This window comes from Denticeps clupeoides, chromosome 3 (genome assembly GCF_900700375.1).
Source record: "Denticeps clupeoides chromosome 3, fDenClu1.1, whole genome shotgun sequence".
Taxonomy (NCBI): Eukaryota; Metazoa; Chordata; class Actinopteri; order Clupeiformes; family Denticipitidae; genus Denticeps; species Denticeps clupeoides.
In genome coordinates, this window is record NC_041709.1 from 19,928,064 (window position 1) to 19,938,514 (window position 10,451).

Consider the following 10,451-nt stretch of genomic DNA (forward strand, 5'->3'; position numbering starts at 1 on the left):
AAGAGTTGAAATGTGGCGCATTGTCTGAATATTTTAATTACGACTGAAGCACTATTTAATTTAACATATTTAAACTGAACTTTGAATGTGTGGGTTATGATAATAATTTGCTTTGAATTTCATTGACAATAGTAAAACTTTTACATCGCGAGAGGTAATTGTGTTTCAAATATCTGCAAGTAAGTAATCTAAGTACACATCTAAGTACACATCTAAGTACAAGTAAAGGTGCAAATATTGCAGAATTATTTTTAGAATTTTGGTTTCATTTTCCAGGGAATTGCCATACACTGAATGTGATCGGGATCAAGGTTGTGAAGCCACAATTATGTTTAATAACGCGCCATGAAAATATTTCTAAAAGTAAAAGCATGTGCAGAACAAAGAGGGTTGGGACTAAATAGCTGTGTGGCCACAAGCAGGCCTATTGTTAGTGAGGATAATTGTAGGGGCCACAAATATTGGAGTGTGGCGCAGTGGGAAAAGGTCCAGATTTCTCCTGTTCCAGAGTGACCGACCTGTCGGGGTATGAAGGGAAAGGCATGGAGCAATGCACCCACCATGTATACGCCTTACTGTACAAGCCTTGTGATCCAAATGTTACTGATATTACCTGTTAAAGGACATATCTTTGCTGTCATACATGTGTCGGGATGACAGTGGCAGGATTCATCTGGCTGCAGATGCGATGAGTTGGTTTAAACATTTCCACAGTGGTTGGCCAAGAGGATAAAAGGAAGTGGTACCGTAATCAGAAGGTTGTGGGTTCGAATCCCCAACAGCTAAGGTGCCACTGAGCAAAGCACAGTGCCCACCTAGATAGTGCTCTGACTAGGGACTCCATTGTCCTGCTGGGGGACTTCAATGCTCACATGGGCAATAACAGCATGACCTGGAGGGGCATGATTGGGAAGAATGGCCCGCCAGATCTGAACTCAAATGGTGTTTTGTTATTGAACTTCTGTGCAAGCCGCAGTTTGGCCATAATGCACACCATGTTCGAACATAAGGATGCCCATTTGTATACTTGGTACCAGGGCAGCCTATGTCGCAGGTCGATGATTGACTTTGTGGTCATATCATCTGACCGGCTACCATATGTTTTGGACACTCGGGTGAAGAGATGAGCAGAGCTGTCAACTGATCACCACCTGGTGGTGAGTTGGATCAGATGGCAGGGGAAGATGCCACGATGACCTGGCAGACCCAAACGTATAGTGAGGGTCTGCCGGGAATGCCTGGCAGAAGAACCTGTCAAGATGGTTTTCAATTCCCACCTCCGGCAGAGCTTTGACCGCGTCCTGAGAGCAGTGAGGGACATTGAGTCGGAATGGACCTTGTTCCGCTCTGCGATTGTTTAGGTGGCTTTTGCTAGCTGTGGTCGCAAGGTGGCCAGTGCCGCTGGTTAGGGGAGCCATCAGGCTGAAGAAGGAGGCCTACAGAGCATGACTGGTCTGTCATTCTCCATAAGCAGCAGACAGGTACTGGACGGCCAAGAGGGGTGCAGCAGTGGCAGTTGCCGAGGGAAAATCTCAGGCTTGGGAGGAGTTTTGTGAGGCTATGGAGGAAGACTACCGATCGGCTCCAAAGAGGTTCTGGCAAACCATTTGGCACCTCAGGAGAGGAAGGCAACAACTCGCTCACATTGTTTACAGTGGGGATGGGGAGCTGCTGACATTGACTGGGGCTATAGTTGGACGGTAGAAGGAATACTTTGAAGAGCTCCTCAATCCCACCAACACGCATTCTGATGAGGAACCAGAGCTGGGATGCCTGGGTATGGACTGTCTGATCTCAGGAGCAGAAGTTTCTAAGGTAGTCATACAGCTACACAGCAGCGGAGCCCCGGGGATGGATGACATGGATGTTGTAGGGCTGTCATGGTTGACATGTCTCTGCAACATGGCATGGACATTGGGGGCAGTCCCGGTGGAGTGGCAGACTGGGGTGGTGGTCCCCGTTTTTAAGAAAGGGGACCAGAGGCTGTGTTCCAACTATAGAGGGAACACACTCCTCAGCCTCCCTGGAAAGGTGTACTCCAAGGTACTGAACATTGAGGAGGAGCAATGTGGTCTTCATCCTGGCAAAGACCAGATCTTTACCCTTGCTAGGGTGATGGAGGGGGCATGGGAGTTTGCCCAACCAATCCACATGTGTTTTGTGGATTTGGAGAAGGCTTATGACCGTGTCTCCGTGGGTACCTTATGGGGGGAGCTCAAGGAGTATGGGGTGGATGGCCTTTTGTTAAGAGCCATTCAGTTCCTGTACCAGAGGATTGGTCCGCATAGCCGACAGTTAGTCGGACCTGTTCCTGGTGAGGGTTGGACTCTGCCAGGGCTGCCCTTTGTCACCGGTTCTGTTTATAACCTATATGGACAGAATTTCTAGGCACAGCCATGATGTGGAGGGTGTCGATTTTGGTGGCAGGAGAATCTCGTCTCTGCTTTTTGCAGATGATGTGGTCCTCCTAGCTTCATCAGGCTCTGACCTTCAGCTCTTGCAGGGTAGGTTTGCAGCCGAGTGTGAAGCGGCTGGGATGAGGATCAGCACCTTCAAATCTGAGACCATGTTTCTCGACCAGAAAAGGGTGGCTTGCCAACTCCGGGTCGGGAGAGTGGTGCTGCCTGGAGTGGAGGCGTTGTTCACGAGTTCACTAGTGAGGGAATAAGGGAGCAGGAGATCGACAGGCAGATTTGGCCAGCGTCCGCAGTGATGCGGACACTGAACTGATCTGTGGTGGTGAAGAGGGAGGTCAATCTATGTCCCAATCCTCACCTATGAGCTTTGGATAATGACCGAATGAACGAGATCGCGGATACAAGAGACCAAAATGAGTTTCCTCCGTAGGGTGGCCGGGCACAGCCTTAGAAATAGGTTGAGGAGCTCAGACATTCGGGAGGGACTCAGAGTAGAACCGCTGCTCCTCCACATCAAGAGGAGCCAGTTGAGGTGGTTCGGGCATCTGGTCAGGATGCCTCCTGGAAGCCTCCCTGGGTTTTTTTGGGCATGCCCTTCCGGCAGAAGGCCCCTGGTTCGACCCAGGACATGCTGGAGAAATTATATCTCCAGCCTGGTCTGGGAACACCTTGGGGTCCTGCTGGAGGAGCTGGTGGAGGTGGCTGGGGAGAGGGCTGTCTGGGATTCTCTACTTGGGATGCTGCAGCACCGCACACAGTGACACAACAAAATGTGTCCTCTGCTTTTAACCATCACAGGCGCTCGGGGATTACAGGGCCGCTTCCTTAATCGCTAGACAACCACTTACGTATTTTTACGTATTGTTACATATTTTTATGTAAAATACTTACATCCAAATACTTTAGACATAATGTGATAGCCTGAAACACAGACAGTCTTTAACTGTCAGTCTCTCAGAAAACAGATTCTGAGTAGAAAATAGAAATAGCTAAGAAATAGTTAAAACACCGAGCTGACCATGACATGGCCATTTAATTGAACTATTCGTGTAAAAAAATGTTGAACTCTTGAAATTCGTACCGCGATATTCTGTACACCGATAAATTGTCCCATGCCGAAGTGTTAGTCGCTTCTGTTTCGTATGTTGAGCACAAACGCAAATTGCATCACGGGCAACAAAAATAACCCGAACGTGTCCGATTCTCGCCGCTGAAACCCGCGGCTCGTTTGAAACCAGAATAGTCGCCAGTTCTGGTTACAGCGACGCGCGGCCGGCGGGGCCAATCAGACGCCGCCTGGGCAGGTCGGCCCCGCGTAGCCCCGCCCCCGACGCTGCGCAGCGCCGAGCCGCTCTACTGGCCGCCGTCAGAGGGGACGATGGTGGAGGGCTGGTAAACATGGCGGCTCTCTCGGAGGAAGGGAGCTACGGATTAAGCTGCGGCCAGCGCAATGGCGACAGGGTGTCGGTGTTGCACGTCAAGCTGACGGAGACCGCCATACGGGCCGTGGAGAGCCACCTCGGCAGCAAGGTGAGTGGGATCGGGGGCGTTTCGGCGGACTTTGGGAAAGTTTTCCGGCCGGCTGCGCCGTGGACAGGAGCCCGCAGTGCCACGCACTGGGTCCGGAAAAGGTGTCAGGCGGCTGAATATCCCCCCTCAGGACCGCAAGTGCGCGTTCCGCGTCGCCGGGTTTTTATTCCGGCTGAAAAGGCGACCCCCTCCTCCCCACGGAAGACCCGGCGACGCGGCGCTGGGAACTAGTACTGTGCGGCGCACGTCGCCGTTACTTCTGGTTAAACAGAGTGAACGCCGGAGACGTGGGACGTGACGCGGCCCGATCGTGGCCGCCAGAAATACCCCCTCGTCCCCCCCAAAGCTGTCCGGCGTGAAATTTCTCTCACGGGGTTCCCACCCAAACCCGCCGGATCGGTGGCCGAGGGGGGAACTTTCTGGACGCTTTTCCGCCTCCCGCGTCGCCCTTGCGGGGCTTTAACAGCCTCGAGCGGCCCTTTATTCGGTTTAAAGTTGCCTTCTCGCGTTAAAGCTGCACTTCGGACCCTTCGATCGGTCGGCGTTTCCCAGCCAGGCGGTGTACCCGGGCGTCACGTCTCTACGTGCCGACCCCAGGCCGCCCGGAGTTCGGGGGAAAGGTCCGGCTTTCACCGCGACGTGCCGCCGCTCACGGTCTCCCGGCGTCAGCCCGACCTCGGGGCCGCGTAGAGATCGACGTCTGCCGGGAGCTGGAAGAAGCCCACGAAGGAGCGGCTGTCTGTGGCCGGGCTTCACGCCAGGAGGTGTGGGGGTGACGGGACACCCACTCTCACCTCGCTGAACCCAGGCAGGGCCTCGTTTCAGAAGCTTTTCCACAGTAACTTAAAAAAATAAAAATAAAATCCCCCCACTGGCTTCACTCGCAGTGGTGGTGACGTCACTTCCTCTGGTGTCACGGCCCTGCGTCAGAGTTGCGTTCAATAACGTCTGCCTCGTTAAATACTAATGTCTCAAGTTCCTTCTTATCTGACCGGATTGTCCATGTGTTCCTTTTTGCTTCATGAGTGATTTTATATGTCCAACTACTATACATTTCTATGTATATATATTTTTTTATAATAAAGAAGCTAAAACCTATTTTGGCCATGACAGAATTTCCAAGCACTGCACATCAGCACTCGTCATGTAGAATTTAAAACTATTACAAAAAAAAACCCCACGAGTGTTAAAAATCAAACCGTTCGGTCCAACGGTGCAGGACGTTTGAGAGGAGCGAGGAGGGGAATGGCCGGGTGGAAGTTTCCCCCTCTGATTATTCGTCTCAGGCGGGGTCGCACGGGTGTGTTCCGACTGTGTGGGACTGCTTCAGACTGGAGGTGTCGTGCTCGATGTGGGCAGAGTTTTACAGTAACACACACACACACACACACACACACAATCCCTGCTGCATCGTCCCTTCTTGTTAATCATTACGAATCTCTCTGGCAATAAGACACAACAGACGGCGTGTTGGGGGCTGGGGGGGATTTACGGAGGTTTTACAGGTGAGGACCCACGTCAAACCCTTTTTTATAAGTTTTATTTTATTTTTTTTATTTACCTGCCCGCGCACTAAGACTGGTGTTGGAAGACGCGGGTTAAGTGCCGGCGTTTGTGTTAAAACGCAAAGCACCAAATCCTGCACGAACCCGTCTCCCTCTGTCACTCGAGTCCCCCCCCGCCCCTCTTACGTGCTGATTTGTCAGTAGGCTGGCCGGGCTCTGAAATGTGATCAGGGCTTTTCACATGTGTGTGCCTGCTCCGTGCGAGTGTGCCACAAGTGTGTGTGTGTGTGTGTGTGTGTATACACACATGGAAGGAGCTGCGGGTTGTGAAACACTGAGCTGGTTCTGCAAGCTACTACAGAGGAAATGTCCAGTGCTCTAATTCAGCTTCCAGAGCTAGCGCAGTCTGTTCTGGACGTTGGTGTGAAACTGTAGGCAATATGTCGCTCAGCATATTGTCGTTATGTCAGGAATATTCATGTCGCCTCTATTTTCATCATGTTGGCTGCTGGGTGTATTGAGAATGGCGCATCGCAGCCATGCACTCAGTGGAAATAATATTGCCCAATAAAATGAGTCAGTCCCGTTTTTCAAAGCTCTGTTTTATCACGCTTTATTAGGCATAAGTCGTTCCGCTGTCGCTTTATTTGTGGAAAATTGTTCACGTCGTGTATGTTTTGTCTTTCAGAATGTTCTCTCCGTCCAGCCAACAATTCACTTCCAGGGTCTTCAGGGGGTGAGCATCGCAAATTCATTTTCTTTCTGTATTACACTTACCGTACAGCCACGTTTCTCAGCCTGTGAGCATATATAGGTGTAGATGAAGTGTCGAGCTGAAAAAGCCATCAGGGAGGAACCCCAAATGTCCATTAACCACCACCGATTACCATAAACAGTGGGCCTGTGTGACCGCCAGTCTGGTTTTCTTAACCAGGGCGTATGTGGGGGTGGTTATATTTGGAGGCTCGTGACTAAGCACACACAGCACTCTCCCTTCCACTGAATGCCTGGCTGACCTTTTGACCTGCAACCGTTTGACCCGCACCACCACGTTAAAGTGCAGACTCTGGGCCTGACTAAATCAGCCTCAAGGTGCCCCTGGCAGTTTTATTCCTGTTATTATACCTTGTCTTACGTGATGAATGGAAAATCCAAATGGACACCTAAAAGCTCCTAAATTCATTTGACAAGCCGGCAATTGTGTCGCGATAGGCCACGGTAAACCTTCTGTTACCAGTCAGATGCCGCATAGTCTGTATATCTCCTCACCGGTGAGCCAGACCGCAACCAGTGGCAGCCTGCTGCTCTACAGCAACAGTTTCAAAGAATTGTAAGCAACAAAAGATGAAGAGATCGGATCTAAATCTAAATCTTTGCATGCGCCATCATTTTGGTCAAACCAAACGGCTTAGCTTTCAGATTGGCGCTGCACATTTTATTTGGCAAAGCACGCACGTGCACATACCAAACAGCCGGAGATCGGCCTAAATTATGTACATGGGCTCTCAGCCTGTAATCACTCTCTGCCTCATACGTATACTCTCACTCGTGTGTGAGGCAGCACTTCGGACTTAATTAGGGCTTTTGAGCGCAAACCAGACGATCAAACCCCTCGTAACGCTGTCACCTTGTTTACTGAGGAATGGCCCGTCCGTCTGTGATTTATTTGTATTTATTGCATTTTTATTTATTTTTATGGCCCCTTGCAGAAAATTAAGATTCCCCGAACGGATGCAGGTGGTGGAGCTCAGAACTTTGACTTTTACCTGTCCAGCGTGGGCAAGGACAGTCCTCAGGGCAGCTTTGAGTGCGTCCACCAGTACCCGACCAGGTGAGCAGACGGTTACCGGTCGCTTACGGCTGTTCTGTCCCCTTACCTGTCAATGTCCCTGCATACCCCACCAGTGGATGCCATTACACCACAGGCACTGTTTTTTTTTTTTTCTCCTTCAAATTTGTCTGTATCTTTTCTTCTTCTGTCACCCAGAAAATGATCCTTAGTGATCCTTTCATTCTCCGAATTTAAAATGGGAGCTGCACGAAGAGTTACAGCTCATTCTAGATGATTTTAACCTGTTTTAAACCTGTGCCTGGCAACACATCACATGCGCAAACGTCATTAAACGTCATATTTTGTTATTTTTGTGTCAGTTTGTCATACTTTAGACTAGTGGACCTGCCCCACCCTCAGCGTTTAGTGCTGCATGTAGCACCCTATATCCTTTATGGATCCAATGTATTGTTGATCAGTGTTGGATTTTGGAATTCTTGCAGTTTGGTGGTGAAGAGCTGTAGGTCTGCTTCTACTTAGTTTTATACAGTAATGAGCGATAAGATCTAGGGCACTAAAATGTATATTGCCCTAGTCAACTGTCCAATACACCCTAGAAGTATTGAAAATGTTCACATTACCTATTATATCATAAAATGGAGCATCACAGTACTATTTTTCCCTCTCCCCTCCCCACCCACCAGTTCGGGCCGTCCCCACCTGGTGTCCCTGGGCACGGTCCAGGATAAGATTACAGTCTGTGCCACCAACGACTCGTACCAGGTGACACGTGAGCGCATGACCCAGGCTGAGGAGGACACAAGAAAGAGAGGGACAAAGGTTATCAAACCGGGTGGCCAGCATCGAGGTAGGTTCCACGTGCGCCGCGCCCACAGGTGGAAAAAAAACATTCAGCAGCTTTGGAGCTGAACCTCCAGCTAATGCAGGTCTTAGAGTAGCAGACCTTCTCCTTTCTTTTCTTTTCTTTTTTTTTTGTGTGTGTGTCCACGTCACGTTTCTTTTCCATTTCTTTTTTGTGTGTGTGTGTGTCCACGTCACGTGATTGGTTGCACATCTTCACCCAAAAAGGACTGCATTGCTTTATTTTGTGTCTGGTTGGATAGTTGATGGGTTGCCGTATTTGCCTGGATAATAACGCGTCCTACTCCTACCCCTGCTGCGTAAAGATCGGCACAAACTGCTTAAGATTTCATTAGTGGCAGTGGCTAGATTAGGGTCGTCAGCGCAGAAAGATAATCTAATCAGCCTTTCCTCTCCGATTAATCTGTGCTTGCATTGTTGTTGAGGGGGGATGTGGGCCTTTTTTGCGTTATCTGATTATGCCCGAATTAAGCAACCTGAGGCCGAAACGGCAAGTTCCACATCTTTCGGAGTGCATGAAACCGAATTTGCGTGTTTCTGAGTGCGATTGTTGCGTAGTTTCTGGTCTCCGGGCGATGCGCACATCTGTGTGCCTCTTCTCGGTACGGCCTGAGCGCCGAGCACCTGGTTCGCAGACGGGCCGCGGCGAGAGAGGTTTTCAAATGAGTTCGACCGCACGCTGTACTCTGTACGTGCGTACGAACTTCCACATGCGCTCGCGCGGTCGTCCGTACTTCTCTTCTGAGCCTGAATAATCGGCTTTTTGGGACCTTTGCGCAGCTTTGATTTGCCTGCAGGGGCTGACTGAGTGAATGGGGGTTGAATGAAAAGAGGGGGGTGTTTGCACAGGACAAGTCGAGTCTTCTACCTGCCAGCTGCTCGAGGGACACGAGAAAACTTGTACACGCATTTTTGGCTTTGTATTGTTGAGGGTTTTGCGGTAATGATGAGCACTGTGTGTTATGTTGAGCCATCTCCTCTATAGCATGTTAAAGATTTAATCTCAGTGACCCAATGCAATTCCTCACTCGTTATTATTAAATACATATTTTCTAATTAAACAAATCATCCCCACTGTTACATATATTCGCTTTTTGACGCGCACACACACACACTCACACACACACACAAGCACATGTTGTTATTTCCTTATATAACTTATCAGTGCTGAGAATGCATTGAGTGTGTATTTAGACTGTGTGTACACACACACACACACACACACACACACACACGCAGTGCTATTCCTGTGCTGAGTCACATTAGCAGGTGCTGAAACACTCTAGGGACCGCTTCGGTTTTCACTTCCACAGTAAAACGCATCAGTGTGTAGTTTTAAGACGCTCTCCCGCTGCACCCTGGGTTTGGTCGGCCGCGTGTGGATTTGGCTTTTACCGTGGCTGAAGGGCGTCGCCATGGGACATCACAGACAGTGACACAGCAGAAAGCACGTGTTTGCCCTGTCAGCATTTAGGGCGAGGAGAGGGCATTGGCGTGTTATTGTACAGGGCATGTGGTTTTGTGTGTGTGTGTGTGTGTGTGTGTCCGCGCACTTGCCCCTAATCCTGTAAGTGGCTTTTGGAATTTCATAACCAGCAGAGAGGAAATGTGAAGGTGTGTTAAGTAACCAGACCTCAAGGCTTAGTGGTAACGGGACCGTTAAAGACACTAAGATCTACTCGTGTTTACGGAACCTGCCATCTGGCCGCACTGTACTGACCACCCTGTTGGTGTGACTGTATCATTCAATGAAATATGAAAGCGATGGCAACCTTTGCTGTTGACCGTTTTCATTTATTACACCCTGGAACCAAGTTTCTTGGCATTAATTAAATCTCCTTTGAACGGTTTTAGATTTTTTTTGCTCACGGCTAGTGCCATCAGGAAAAAGAATTTTGCCATTCAGCTCGCAGCTGGTTGGGACAACAGCTTCTCATCACGGCGGTTTGAGCAAATATCGTCAGACCGGGGCAGTTAGGGGGGCTTTTGGGCTCCTGTTTCAGGAGCTCAAGGTTTCATGTGGAATTACCGCTGGTGTTTTAGTTTGTTTTAATGCTTCAGCCTTTTTAGGTACTTTGCACTCCTCGACAGAATGGTTTTGTGTGTTTGCATCTACACAGGCAAAACTGTCCAGGTGCGAAAGCCGGCGCCCTCCGCCCCGGACCCAGTCCCCGAACGCAAACGCTCCGCGCCCATCAACCCTGCCAACACCATCCGTAAGAGCGGGGCCTGCAGCGCGGTGGCCCAGCGGTCGTACCGTGACCGAGTCATCCACCTCCTGGCGCTCAGGACCTACAAGAAGCTGGAAGTGATGGCCCGGCTCCAGAGGGACGGGGTCAACCCCAA

The 10,451-nt window shown here is 50.0% G+C and overlaps 1 protein-coding gene across 1 annotated transcript in view; it reads left to right on the plus strand.

Moving 5' to 3' along the window:
* The first annotated feature begins 3,765 nt into the window (after positions 1-3,765).
* The window catches only part of ell2 (elongation factor for RNA polymerase II 2), a 15,960-nt gene continuing 9,274 nt past the window's right edge, over positions 3,766-10,451 (plus strand). The window contains 5 exon segments of the mRNA XM_028974507.1: positions 3,766-3,947; positions 6,141-6,188; positions 7,162-7,283; positions 7,928-8,091; positions 10,226-10,451. The exon segment at positions 10,226-10,451 is cut by the window's right edge and continues 34 nt beyond it. Of these exon segments, the coding sequence (XP_028830340.1) occupies positions 3,816-3,947; positions 6,141-6,188; positions 7,162-7,283; positions 7,928-8,091; positions 10,226-10,451 (692 nt within the window). The 5' untranslated portion in view covers positions 3,766-3,815.